This window comes from Apiospora hydei (assembly GCF_038363865.1).
Source record: "Apiospora hydei strain CBS 114990 chromosome Unknown utg000009l_segment0_segment0, whole genome shotgun sequence".
In the NCBI taxonomy this organism is placed as follows: domain Eukaryota; kingdom Fungi; phylum Ascomycota; class Sordariomycetes; order Amphisphaeriales; family Apiosporaceae; genus Apiospora; species Apiospora hydei.
The window spans coordinates 1,736,606-1,750,315 of NW_027117368.1; the positions used below are offsets into that span (position 1 = coordinate 1,736,606).

A 13,710-nucleotide genomic window follows, 5' to 3' on the forward strand; every position below is an offset into this window, starting at 1 on the left:
CGCGGATCTGGTCTGTACATGATAACATCAGCGAGAATGATACCCTCGGATGGACATGTCAGCATCAAGGCCTGACAACACGTTGTCTCGCTGGCTGTCTCCAAACGACAAAAGGCCAATCTGACATGTGTGTGACAAGAATTTCCGGTCATCTGCCAAATACCTCGTCGACATAAGCCGGCTACCTGCTCGAGACATTGCCTCTGCATCCTGAGGGGAACATCCGCACGCAACTACCCGACGATGCAGCTAGCAAACATTCATATCGCCAACCTCGACAGAGACAGGACTCCGTATGAGGAGTGCTTTCCTTGGAGACCGCTGTGCGATGAAGCTCGCATTAGCCGTGGAGAGAAAAGTAGAACCACGGGAGCAACCGAGTCTCTAGCATCTCTGGAAGATCTCACGAGGCTATTCGATGCAAGTACGGTCGCCGCAACACCCCACGAATGCGTCCCCATCGTCAGACCGATTCAAGCCGAGGGGCAGGTAGACCGCCCAGAAGACCTCTCCGTCGCGGTGGAATTCAAATTTCTCGTCCCGTACCGGCCCCATGGAGTCGCGGAGACCGATGAATGCCGCCGACACCCGCCGGTTGCAACAGCCGATATCATCAGCAACGCCACCACCGTGACGGATGCCGACCGCCGACGTCTCCAAGACCACGCGTTTCGCGCAATAGCAGCCACGATTCGGGCCTGTGACGGACAGAACGCCATCAGCTCTCACGAGATGCAGCAGATGCCGCAGAGCCAGCCCCTCAGCGCGTACTGGGCCACACACTGGCTGGTGAAACGGTCCAACTCGGCCGAGCCGTCGGCGGCGCACCCGCACTACGGCGACTGGCTCTGGGTGCCCGTGGAGATCAACTCGCCCAAGCTGTCCTGGACGGACCGCGCAGGCACGTCCGAGACGATCCGGGCCGTGTTGCGCGCCCTGCACGCCGGCCACCGCATCGAGACCAACTACAGCTGCGAGGTGCACGTCCACGTGGGGCGGCGCGACGGGTGCCGCCTGAGCCTGCCCTCGCTCCAGCGCCTAGCGGTGCTGTGCTGGCTCGCCGAGCCCGTGCTGCGCGGCGTCAAGGACCCGCGGTCGCCCAACTTCGTGCACAAGTACACGTGGAGCTCCCCGCTAAGAGAACGGAGCCGGCTTGCCGGCGAGCTGTGTAGTAAACAGCACCTGCATTTTGCCGAGCACCGCCAACAAGAACAACAGCAGCATCGGCGGACCTCGGAACTGCGAGCGATTTGCCGGATCTTGGCGAGCAGGTCACATGTTGAGCTGGGCCTGTTGATGACGGGGGAAGGGCGGCCTTACCGCCGCCTTGGCTTCAATTTCCACTCCCTCATCAAGGAGACCTTGGATGAGGCCGATCGCACGGAGCTGGAGACCGTTGAGTGCCGCTTTCTAGAGGGCACCATGGCCGAGGACGTGATATTGGGCTGGCTACAGATATTTGGCTCTTTGGTGCAAAGCGCCTTGGCAAGTGCTCCAAGGCAAGAATATGCTGAAGTACAGCCAGATCTTATGCTACCACCACTATTGGGTCTTTTAGAGCAAACGTGTGGAAGCCAAACCACCACTACTGATACGTTTGTCCATCTTATGGAGGACCTGGGTGTTGACAGAAGTAGCTCCGCCCCCGTTTTGGCTATAATCCACCGCGCCCGACGAATGTCGACAGGTGCTGAGAGCTTGTTGGTCGTGGGCGACAATAGCCTGCGATCACACATACACTGAGCATGAGCTCGCTACTTATCCGGGTTTACTTTAAGCATTTAGCATTAGCATTGGCGTCGGGATCAATCACATCAGGACGAAGAGGAAAAAGTCAGACATCCAACCATTGCCTTGTTTTAACTCATTGACGTTTCTCATAATAAAATGTGCTTATCTGGGACCCTGTAATACATTAGGGCCTTCCATCAAGCTATTGCATTCAATATCCACAAGCGTTTGGTGCGTCGAGACCTGCGCGGCCTATCTGAGCCTCCAGAATCACCCAGCCTTGACGATCCAATAGAATAAAACTCGCAGCTTTTTCCGACCAAAGCCAGAATCGGTCTTAAATGAATAGATATTCGTCTCAAGAGTCGCCAGCTGCAGACGGGCGTTTCAGACGCTTCGTTAACGAAAAATGATCTACCGCGAAAAAGGGTATCGTGACTGTCTAGAATCAAGCAGAGAGTGACGACCGAATGACTCAAAATATATACAGCAGCCTCATTCTATGATGCGTGACCTGTAGCATAGAATGCCAGGTCGCTGTGAGTTGTTGGTGTTGGCCACCACTCACAGGGACTTGAACTCGGGTAGCTCTCCCCACTGTTGAATCAACTTGACGGCGTTGGAGGACTGCACGCACTTGGTGCACGGCGTGAAAGCCCTTGAGAAAGCGATATCGCATCGACAGTCGTCTCCGCTCTCGAGGTGCTTGAGGGCCCGCAGCAGCGCAGGACGGAGCATCTTTGCGATGTTGCCAGTCCCGGGCAGTTCCAGCTTTGCGAGGAGCGATTCGATCTCCTCAGACTCTTTTTGCAGCGCTGCGATGGACTCTTCGGTCTGCGCATCCTGAAGGGCGGCACCGCGGGTACGCCAATCAATCAGGCTTTCCGCCACAATAGCATCTTGAGCCATCCGACTCGCGAGGGAAACGTCATCCAATGTGCGCCTGACAGTCTCCTCGTACATCTTGTGGACTCGCAAGAGGGTTTCATCACCCTTGGCCGCTCGCTGGTTGACAAACTCGTTAAGTTTGGTAACTTGTGCCGCGGGGGCTTTGATGGGATTGTTAAGGGGTATACGAGGCAGGCCTAAAGATTGCAGCTTTCTCGTGAGAACCTCGAGGGGACTGGACTTCGACTCAGCCCCGTCGCTGCGGAGAGGTTTTGAACTGTTTGCCTCTGTGCTTCTCTGGGCGACCGAGTTCTTCAACACGAATTTTCTCGCATAGTTATACGTCATCACGAGGCTCTGGTGGTGATATACAGCCACTCCAAGACGTCTGGCCAAGATCTGAAGGCGCTCGTTCATGAAATCCAAGCAAGCGCAGATCTATCCCTCGTTAGTAGGGCTGGTGCTCGATAGGAGAGATATTGCTTACATAATCGCATATGACGTCTTGCTGTAGACTCCTTCTTTCTGCGTTAAGGTCGAATCTCCTCAATATGGGACCAAGAAGCTGCTTCTCAGCCGCCATATGCGCCACAGGAACAACCTCTTCCCACAGGGACTGGATTTCTTCCAGAATGGCGATCATCTCAGCCTCAACGGCCTGGTTATATTCATGTACCACGGGGGCTGAGCTGTTATAAGTTTGAGCAGCTTCGCGGAAAGCCGTATTAAGCGATACGCGACAATTGCGAACATGGACGTAAACCTCCCTAACCAGCCGTTAGTTGTAGTTTCAGTCAGGGAGTGGAGGCACTCACTCGCTGGCATAGTAGCGGGCAGCTTCCATTATCTCAGAATTGCCCTTTGAGCCAGGGTCCAGCTCCCAGCCCAGGGCCTGGAGTTTCTTCAGTAATGTGTCGTAGGGAGTTGGCGATTCTGTCCATGGGTATGGTTGGAGCTGCACCGGAAGAGAGTACTGTTGGTGGCGGCAGCTGCTATCGCACACGTGACTTTCCTGGTCAGCGCGGAGGAGATTCGCAAGAGTATCAGCGTGACGCTTAATCTTCTCTTCTTTCTCTTTGGTCTGGACAAATCATCAGCGGTGAGAAGACTGGCGAAGGGGCAGTACCATACCTCTTCCTCGAGCCTGGACTTCTCCTTTAGTAGAGCACGTTTCTTCGTCTCCTCCATTGCGCTACGTTGGTCAATCCAAGTGCCGCCGGCTCGCAAAGCAGCGATCTGACGAGCGATGTGAGCCTGGTGAGTAGCCAACTGCTTCTCAATCGCATCTGTGAATTGGTCCATATCGGATATGGCATCGCGAAGTTGATCAAAGGTAACATTCGAAGTCGACATCTCAGACACAGCCATAAGCTTCTCCAGTTCGCCGGACTTCTTCAACTTCTTAACGCTGGACAATCTCGGTCAGTGGCAAAGCATCAGAGGCTTGTAGGCGTAACTTACAATTCCAGCTCATCGAGAGTCAGAGCCTTCAAGGGTGCCGTATAGGTAACAAGTCCATATTGGGACCACAGCTTGGCCAGTTTAGGATCGGACGTGACCAAGTTCCTAATGTATTCCCTTTCTTGAACTGAATTAATGCCGAGCAGCTCGCATATATGGTTGAACTCGTCTGTTGACCTGTCGCGATCTTCCGCACGGCTTTCCGCCGTCGACTTCTTTGCAGCTGGATCCTGAGGCATGTTTCACAAAGTTTGGACGGCCTCTCTCCCTGTGTGTATCTCTCGTTCCTGATATGCACACGTCTTTTATGAGTATCGGATTACCCAGAATGGCTCGCACTGTTGTGTTCCCCAAAGATTCCGAGATACGGGGGTACCTACAACGCAGGGCTTGACCGCTGGAAATCTAATGTGCTGTATGTACTAGGGGCGATTGGGCCGGAGAGCGATCCCGGTTCCTTGTACCTCTTCCAGTGACTGCGCACTTCGGCCAAACTAGATCGGGAGCTGCACGTGTCGAACCGGCAGGTCTTGATGCGTACCTAAAGTAGATGGTGTAACGCACGTCGAGATGCGTGCCTCAGGTTTAACTGATTGTTTGGGTGCCGTCGCGCTGGACGATGGCGGGTGGGAATTGATCCACACACGTGATCCAAAGATGGTCGAGGAGAGGACCGATGGGGAAATTCTCCAAGATGGGAAAATGCCAAAATCGATCCTAGAAAGCCTCCAAAACCCAAATCCGAGTCCGATTCTGTCCTTAGCTCCGTGGACGGTAATACGTTGCTGTCGGCGTCACCGCCAATGCCGAATCAAAAGTCGTCGCGCGGGCTTGAGATGTTCCCAAGCATCGGAAAGCGTGTACCGATGCGTAATCCAGGGTGGTTGGTGTGGGTTCGAGCTAAGCTTCCAGGCTGCTGGCTGGGCTAAGTTATTGAGTTAGGCCTTGGCTGGTGGTGACGGTAACTATCAAATGGAACCGATCGGCCGGCCACTGCAGTCTGGTGTACAACAAGGATGACACGCGCCAATTGCTTCGTGCACCAAGATAATCTTGTGCACGTAGCGCTGAGACAAGATTTCAGCGGTGCAATCGTAGGCGAGCGAACATCGACTTGCAGATACAGCAAAGTGAAAGTGGGTGTACACAGCAGGAGGCTTTCTTTGGGTTGGGGGATTCGGAAGGGCGAAGGGCGGTAGTCGAGTTGTTGAGCTAACCCACCGCGTTTGTACCTGCCACAGTACCAACATAACCTCAAGCTTGGCCGTTACAAGGCCTGTGGCATGCTAAGACGCCCAACGCCATTGGGTGCGGCAGTGGAAAGATCTCGCCTATGGGACCAATGAAGGGGCTTCCCAGTACCTGCCTACAGGCTACCTGGATTCCAGTCCATTCGATGCAGTGTAAAGTAAGTACTTGATATATCTACTTGACGGCACAGCGCACCTGCCTAGCCCTACCCCAGCAGCATACATACATGTACATGTAGATATGATGCATTAATTAGATGCATCGATACATGCAAAGTGCCTAACAAGATATCGTATCGGAACGCACGGGCCTGGCACTGCACATCACCGCCGGACCGTCCCTGGCGAGCTTGAATCGGCTCAAGCTCCTGTTGGAGAAGCCGCAAGCATCCGTGGAAGCGCACTTGCTTTGCATACCTTAAGTACTGATTGGGCATCTGGACATGCGCGTTTCCTCCCCCTTCCCTCACCACCTTCGTCTCTTGCAAACGCTGTAATGACGATAGCCCTGCGCTCGGCATGGCTTGGAGCTTGAACGAACAACCGAGTTACACCCACCAAGGGCATTGCATTCCTTGGAGAAAAGATGTCCTGCCAGCTGCTCAAGAGCCTCCCCGTCTATACCCCAGCCAACATCTTCACCCATCACCAGGTACTCGACTAGCCTCGCAAGTGACTTCTCTAGCGGTGGTGAATAATTCAAATGTTCTTCGTGGACTACAGGCTGGGTCGCTTGCAACACCTCCCTCGCTAGACCTTCCTATCGACCTTCATCTACGTAAGCCTGAGCCTCCAGACTGGCGGCCCGGCTTCGTTCGGCAACCCAAGAGGTCCGTCTTGTAGTGGACATGTGCTAGGTGTTTGAGACGTGTTGTCGTCGGCTGCTAGCCAACTTTCTTATTGCCGCTGCTTCTGTCTGTCACACCTTTCCGTTTGCACACCACACCCACGCTCTGACTGGTCCACGGCGATCGGCCTGTGTCACCTTTACTCTGCCGATGAGCCCACTTTACCGCTTTGTATCAACTTACTTGGCGTGGCTCAAAGGGGTCCAGAAGACGAACGGAGAAAACAGACAGGTTACCTCGTATCTTTGGCAGCAATGACCCGATAGGGGCTCTTCTCACTGGTTCATATTCACAGACCCTGACGTATCTTGGGATGACACACATCGGGATACGCAATCACAATCACAAGTCCAGGGACCATTACACCATAGTCCACTCCTTGTGTACTGGCGGCGTTGAAGGGAAGCATACCTCTTCATAGCCTGCCGGCAAATAGGGACATACTCGGCTTGGTCTGTGGTACGTGTTGTTCTGTTGGCTCTCCAGCCACAACCAACAGCCCGTTTGGAGGCGTCTCCATTCTCATATGGTGGTATGTTAACGACAGCGTCCGTCGATCTACTCGGCTATGCGGTTGGGTTCCTATGTGCCGACCCGCTCCCCCACTGGCTTCCCGACTGGATCCATGTTAGAAAGGACAGTGTCCGTGATGTGCCGGAACCTCGCGGCCGGCTGTGGCAAGGCTATATTGAGTTATGATGTTGTGTGTTGTGCAGGGTCTCTGTTTGTATACCTGTGGTCGTTATCGTGCCTGTTCCACACAAGCTGCTAGGCCACATCTAGCTGCCAACTTGCATGGCACCACGGTGTGGGACACCGGCTGGACATCTACTTTCGTCGTCCCCAGCAGTTCGATTCTGTACCTCGAAGTGCCAACTTCTCGGATTCTTCCCAGAGGATATGACTCGCTCCCGCGAGGGTTGACCATGTGCTCGTATGCCCGGGAGTAATCTGCAACCTGGATCATCTCTGCAGTGGCGAACTGTCCGTCATGACTTGCACCCCCTTTGAGCCTCTCATGATTGCTTTCGCAAACGGCTAGGTCTATCTATATCTTGGCCACTTCCCGACACATTGTCTCAAGATGAGAATGGATTCAAGACATTGTCAACTATTCTGCTACACTGTTGCAGCCATCATCTTCTGCAAGTCTCTGGAGATCCGTCTATAACACCCCTTGTACAACGTCCTTTGCAATTTCATATAACAAAATGACTTGGATCTCCCAAATATGCCTGGCCGTTAAGTCGCCTGGGGCCGCGGCGAGATATAGGAATGCAGCCATCGGAGTCCTTCTCGTGCCCCTGACTCAGCTTCTGGTGGTGCCCATTCAAACAGCCCTTGTGTCTCATGAAATCATATTGCCAGCATCTGTTCTGGTTATGCTGGTGGTTACAACGGCAATGCTTGCTGCCAGTTTAGCCTCTAGGGGTGTTTGCAACTTCTATTGCCAATACATGAAAGGGCCGGTAAGTCGGGCCATCTTCTTGCCCATTCAGTATTTGATGGACCAGTCACTAATCACCGCTCGCTTGAAGACCGATTTCCTAGGCCGACATATGGCATTCGGCTTCGTGCCCTCATTCGTGATGTTGAGCAAGGGTCATCTCAGTAGCGCTGCTGATGTGCCACGAATTGCAGGAGCCCTCAGTATGACGCCCTAGTATTAACCACCATACTCTGGTTCAATGTGACTGACTCTATGATTATGATAAAGTTATTACAACATTGATCAGCTATATTGGATGCTATATCTTTGCGACAAGTACCTTCAGGCTCGAATCTAGTATGAGAGGCCTAGGGAATAGAGTGGGAGATGCCGAGAGCCAGACCGAACACACATTGGTGCTGTCGACCAAAGCGCTATCTGCGAAACGGGTGTCTCAGATGTCTCAGCTCACAATCGGGATGTTCAATAACGATTCGTTCTCGTCCCTCGAGACGTGCTGTTCACCCCCGGCGAGCACCGAGTTCTTCGTGCGCACACCACCTCTGTGGATCGCCCTCTTCCTCCTGCTTACTGTAGGCGTGCCTATATACTGTGCTACGGGATACGAGATGCCCTTCGAGGTGTTCTGTTTCATATTCCTATGGATCGGGACCGTGCTCTTCCAGCGGTCGCTCAGGACTTTCAAGGCCCTCTCGTTCCATCCCCGTCTCCAGACGACCCTCGTCGTCATCTGCAACCCCGTGCTCGTGACCGCGGCGCTGGGGACGGCCTACTTCTGGACCAAGACGGCGGTGACGCACCAGAGCATCGAGGCGGTCCTGGGCACCTTCAAGCGCCACGACGACTGGGCGCAGATCGTGGCCCATATCGCCCAGGACCGCGACCCGCGCCTGCACCTCGGCGCCGGCGACCTCGCCACGGCGCTGCTCGACGCCGGCATCGTCTCGCTGGGCCTCAAGATGTTCGAGTACCGCGCGGAGCTCTGGCGCAGCCTCGCGACGGTACTGTCGACGTCCCTCGTCGCGGCGGCCGTCGCCGTGTTCCTCAACGTCGCGCTCGCCCACGCCTTGGGCCTGGCCGCCGCCGAGGCCCTCGCCTTCGCCGCCCGCAACGTCACCATCGCCCTCGGCGCCCCCGCCGTCCTCCACCTCGGCGGCAGCACCACCCTCATGAGCGCCCTCGTCATCTTCAGCGGGATGCTCTACCAGATGGCGGGCAACCTAGTCTTCGCCTGGCTCGCCATCCCCGACCAGGGGCCACCGTCCTCCGTGGCGAGCGGCATCCAGTATGCTCCGCGAGGGGGTGGAGTGGTAATGGCCGAGACGAACAGCAAGAGAAACAACAGTAACAACAATGCCGCGACGACCAGCGACAGTGATGCCGAAGATGAGAAGCAAAGGGGCGGCTCCGGCGGCCATGCCACTGAGCAGCTCCGCGCAGAATCCAAGATCATCGCCGCCGGCGTCACGGTCGGTATCAACGCTGCCGCCATGGGGACGTCACACCTGCTTGAGCGGGACTCGAGGGCGACGGCCTATTCGGCCCTGTCCATGACCATGTTTGGCTGTATCACTGTGGGGTTGACATCGATACCAACCATTGCGCATACATTGCAACTTATTGTGGCGCGATGATATCTCAATCCTCGTTTTATTTACTCTCCTTCACGATTTAGTATGTACGTAGACATGTTTCAACGTTTAGGGGGAAGGGGGCTATATTCTGTTCAGGGTTAACGGCGTATTGGAGCATTTACTACAGGACTACCAATTAGGCTATGATACCACGGAGGCTGGAACTTGAACTTTGGCAGATAAATGTAGATGGTTAGACTATGTTCTTATGATTCTACAAAATGATTACAAGACGATGGGTTTATAGAAACCCGACTGGACGTAGGCGATATAATTGACCTGACCCATCAATTACAAGGAACATTGAACTGCACGTAGATTGAACAACACGGGCTCGCAGAGATGGACTTTTCCACCATCCATCTCAAATAGGATGTTCTCGGCATAAAGCATCATGTGGTTCAGATTTTTATTATTGTGAAGTACCTCCTTCTCTGGACATTCCCTTTTGAGATCTATCGGATAGCACAAATAGAAGCCCTTTTTGTGTCTTTTGAGCTTATGTAACGACATGCTGTGTAACAGTAACACTCAGACAAAGAACCAAGCCCATCCAGATAGGGCATATCATATTCTCTGCCGTGTCTCGAGACCAAACAGGGCCCAATGGGAAAGCTGCATCTTCCACCATGCTATACCGGAGTCTTCCTTATTCCAGTCTAGAGCGAAAGTGTCAGCAAAAGGGTCATGGTACCGAATGACATCCACCCGAAACACATGAAGCGGTCAGTGTCCCCAGCACCCGGTCAGGGGACCCAACACACGCGATCATGCATTTTTATGGCACCGACGGACGTCGCCTTCCCTTCCCGTGCCATTGCGCATCGCAGACCTCCCGAATTGAGCCTATGTGGCACGGGAAGAGCCCGATGACGACGCCTATCCGTCCCCCAATTCATCGGTTTACCACTGTATACAGCCCAGGATTGCCAGACAAGACTGGATACCCAAGTATAGACGAAGACTAAAAAGCAACGTACCTCTCAATCAGATGTAGACCGCTATCCGTCTCGATGACCTCGCTCATCTGGCCGGGCTGCAGCGCAAACGCCGCCTCCTCGAAGGGCTTCTGCATGTCGCCCTTGCCAAAGTAACCCAGATCGCCCCGTTTTCGGGCGCTGCTGCAGTCGCTCTCGCTCATGGCCAGTTCGCCGAGGAGATCTCGCCGCGCTTAATGCGAGCCTCGTGGCCCTGGATGATGGAGCGGGCCTCGTCCTTGGTGCGGGTGATTTCGCTCTCGCGCCACGAGGCGGGGCGGCGGCTGTCGCGGTGCTTGACGAGCAGGTGGGCGGCGCGGATCTTGTCGGCGGGCTTCTGGGCGCCGGGCTGCGAGGCGCTGGTCGAGTGGTGCAGGGCCATGTAGCGCTTCAGCTTCTCCGTGTCGGTGCCGGCCGGGGGCTCCCACCGCGAAATCTTCTCGGCGGCGTTGAAGTAGTAGGGGAGGTTCTTGGAGTTGCTGTGGCGCACTTCCCAGCCGGAGGGCAGACCGCTCTCGTCCTGCGCCGAGGTCACTGGATCAGCCATTTGCCAAAGCCTGTAGGTAGAGGGGGTAGATGTCTCAGGAGTGCAGTGAAGCGGTGCAATAGGCGGGTGTATGTTGGGTATCCTTGTAGGTAACAGATATCGCGGAGTAAAGTTCGGGGTTGGCACATGAATAGCTCGGGGAAGGTCAAGGTTGGGTTTGGGATGGGATCGGCTATGCTCGAAACACGACGTCATAGGTACCAAGAACCCTTCTCGTAGGTGTCGTCTGAACTTACCATGATGTCGGGTTTCGTAACGTTCAAGTGGCTATGTAATTCGTAGTGAAGAAAGTGGTAGAGACAATGGCAGAAGTCGGGAGAGCTGTTGGAAGAAGAGTTGATCACAGGACGTGAAGAAGTAGATTGGTGGTATGGATGGGGAATGGAAGGCGGCTGCTTATTATTCGATCGTAGGCAATGGTAGTAAGTAAGGTAGTAGCTGAATGTCTGAGCTGTGTATTACTACTTTAGTAAGTAGGTAGCAGGGTCAAGGACTGTTCTTTTTCCCGTCCCTTCTTTCTGGTTGTCAAGGCAAGGCCCGGGTCGAAAAGGTCAATTTCCTAGAGCATGCGACAGGTACTACGACAATCCAGGATTCACGCAATGAGGGGCAATTTCAATGGAGGCCTGTCTGTCCTATGAGGTAGGTAGAGCAGCCTTGCAATGCCCGGTTTGCCAACTTGGCGCGTTGCTCCGAGAACCAAAATTGGAGCCTGTCACGCGGCTCGAGGGCGGGGGCTCAAAACGCGGGGGCCGAGAGAAGATTCGGGTGGTAGCAAACCAGTGAAAATAAAAAAACACTGCGAACGCAGCTTACTTTAGTATGTACTTTTTAAGTACAATATAGTCATACTTTCATGACCCATTTACAGCGTTATATATCGAGAAATAAAATAATAATAAAAATACGTACAATACTCTTTAATCCGTAAATACTATTATTTTATTTTTCTTTTTATTTTATACTGCATATGTAGGGGGCAGTGTATCACTCTAAACCTCGCATCTAGTTTGGCAGTGCTCTTTTTTTTTGTCACCACCATTAACGCCTTTTCAACCCGAACTGGGCGTACCGTGGGAGACGTTGGCTGAAACCGTAATGCTGCTAGGGCTTTGTTCTGATTGGTCGAATGCGTATCTCCGATTTCCGTCTCCCTTTTGCTGCATGGGCGACCGCTTCAAACAAAAAGTGGCGACGCAGGGTCGTCTCCTCCATTCATCAAATGGACATTCCGCCCAAGGCCTTCGTCAACCAAAATAATCACCAGAGTCATCATTCGCCAGGCCAGGTACGCAGACAACCCCTCACCATCCATCGTTGCATCCCGGCATCGTCTAAGGCTTCTGGAATCGCACGCATCCCTGGGACAACTTCTTGATTCCACGGCAAGGCGCGCCTCAAAAAGAAAGGATCTCAACCACCACTTTGCCTCACTACCGCCAACATGTCCAGTCCCCAGTCAACCTCAGGACAGCCTGAGCAGAAGAAGGCGCCCTTCGAGCAAGTCACCTTCAGGTTTTGCTCGGAATGCTCCAACATGCTGTACCCCAAGGAGGATGAGGACTCCCACAAGCTGCAGTTCACCTGCCGTACCTGCCAGTACACCGAGGAGGCTAACTCAACCTGCGTCTTCCGCAACGTCATGAACAACGCCGTTGGCGAGACTGCCGGTGTCACCCAGGACGTCGGCTCGGACCCTACGGTTCGTATTGATCTTTCCTTACCCGAGTCTGCTTCCGCCCCTTCTGTTGCCGCTCCCCAGCCTGGTTTTGTCGGTGAGTCCCATGGTTCCGACACGGAGCCACTCGATCCCTCCTCGGACGCTGCAGAGGGCGATCCTGCCCTCTGCATGCGCTGCGGCTTCGTGCTGCTCCAGTGCAGAAGATGCGACCGGCCTGCTTCCGCGGATCAGTACAACGCCCTCGTTCAATCGGATCCGGAATTCGCAACAAGGAGGGCCATGCAGTTCATTCAAGTGGCCAATGCGTACAACCACCTTTCACCCAATGAGCAGGGGGCCTGGGAAGTCAACTTTGCATCCTGCAACATGCCTCGTCATACGAATGACGATTCCGGACAGCATCAGCCATTACCTTCCTATGAGTTCTCTGGGGAACGATGACGCTGATCCCCCAGAAGCTCTCGGGGTGGAGTCTGATGATAACGGTGACCAAGACATGATGTTTTCATAGCATGCTGTCTCTGGGCATCTCGATTTCACCTGCGTCTGATGGTCATTTCGCACTCGAACTGTTTCGAGCAGTGCAAAAATATTCCCGCCATCGATGGGATATTTCCTCGTTGCCCTATCTCCACGCCCAACCTCAAATGGTATTGGACCACCAAGAATTCATTACAAATTCAACCCTGGCAATGGGTGCTGTAAATTACCTGCAGTCCGGCGGGCTACCCGCAAGGTCTACAAACACATCACAATACGTTTCGGTGGTTTGGAGGAAGTCCTCGGTTGCAAAGGCCCGAGTGTGCAGAAACCGGGTTGTCAAATCGAGTCGAGTTGATTGTGTCACATGGGACTACACCAGGGCAACCCAGCTGGGGAGCATGCATTCCTGAATGTTTCGCTTTATGCTGGAGTTGTTGCTGACTTCTGGCGTTTCGTTTAGCTTCCGCGGTCAAACAAGACCTGCCCATCCTGCAGCCACGACGAAGCCGTTTTCTTCCAGTCTCAGCAACGCAGTGTGGAAACGGGCATGGTGAGTTCTTCGAGTCTATACATGGTGTATGAGCCGGGGTTTGTTATGCTAACCCTCGCCCCCCAGAAACTGTTCTACGTGTGCTGCGAATGCGGTAACATTTTCCAGTAGAGCACACAAGAGTAGCACCAGGCTTGGTGTAGTTGGAATTTCGGAAAGGATTCTCTCGATCATTGTCGCATGGACAGGCGTTAGGGGCGTTTCAGTCAG

General features: G+C 53.9%; 6 protein-coding genes across 6 annotated transcripts; 3 read left to right on the plus strand and 3 right to left on the minus strand.

Moving 5' to 3' along the window:
• Positions 1-243: 243 nt before the first annotated feature.
• On the plus strand, positions 244-1,743 carry PG997_012327 (uncharacterized protein; the record flags this gene model as incomplete). Its single annotated transcript, XM_066816641.1, has 1 exon — positions 244-1,743. The coding sequence occupies one exon, from the start codon at positions 244-246 to the stop codon at positions 1,741-1,743; it is 1,500 nt and encodes a 499-aa protein (XP_066662333.1).
• A 552-nt stretch (positions 1,744-2,295) lies between these two features.
• On the minus strand, positions 2,296-4,319 carry PG997_012328 (uncharacterized protein; the record flags this gene model as incomplete). The annotated part of the gene is made up of 5 exons (XM_066816642.1): positions 2,296-3,057; positions 3,107-3,386; positions 3,435-3,700; positions 3,751-4,027; positions 4,081-4,319. 5 exons carry the CDS (start codon positions 4,317-4,319, stop codon positions 2,296-2,298), a joined length of 1,824 nt encoding a protein of 607 aa, XP_066662334.1.
• A 3,070-nt stretch (positions 4,320-7,389) lies between these two features.
• PG997_012329 (uncharacterized protein) lies at positions 7,390-9,262 on the plus strand (the record flags this gene model as incomplete). Its single annotated transcript, XM_066816643.1, has 2 exons — positions 7,390-7,828; positions 7,896-9,262. 2 exons carry the CDS (start codon positions 7,390-7,392, stop codon positions 9,260-9,262), a joined length of 1,806 nt encoding a protein of 601 aa, XP_066662335.1.
• A 649-nt stretch (positions 9,263-9,911) lies between these two features.
• PG997_012330 (uncharacterized protein) lies at positions 9,912-10,337 on the minus strand (the record flags this gene model as incomplete). Its single annotated transcript, XM_066816644.1, has 2 exons — positions 9,912-9,921; positions 10,243-10,337. 2 exons carry the CDS (start codon positions 10,335-10,337, stop codon positions 9,912-9,914), a joined length of 105 nt encoding a protein of 34 aa, XP_066662336.1.
• Positions 10,338-10,399: 62 nt separating this feature from the next.
• PG997_012331 (peptidyl-prolyl cis-trans isomerase ssp-1) lies at positions 10,400-11,025 on the minus strand (the record flags this gene model as incomplete). Its single annotated transcript, XM_066816645.1, has 2 exons — positions 10,400-10,759; positions 11,023-11,025. The coding sequence occupies 2 exons, from the start codon at positions 11,023-11,025 to the stop codon at positions 10,400-10,402; spliced, it is 363 nt and encodes a 120-aa protein (XP_066662337.1).
• Positions 11,026-12,230: 1,205 nt separating this feature from the next.
• On the plus strand, positions 12,231-12,908 carry PG997_012332 (RNA polymerase M/15 kDa subunit; the record flags this gene model as incomplete). Its single annotated transcript, XM_066816646.1, has 1 exon — positions 12,231-12,908. One exon carries the CDS (start codon positions 12,231-12,233, stop codon positions 12,906-12,908), a length of 678 nt encoding a protein of 225 aa, XP_066662338.1.
• Between the last annotated feature and the right edge of the window lie 802 nt (positions 12,909-13,710).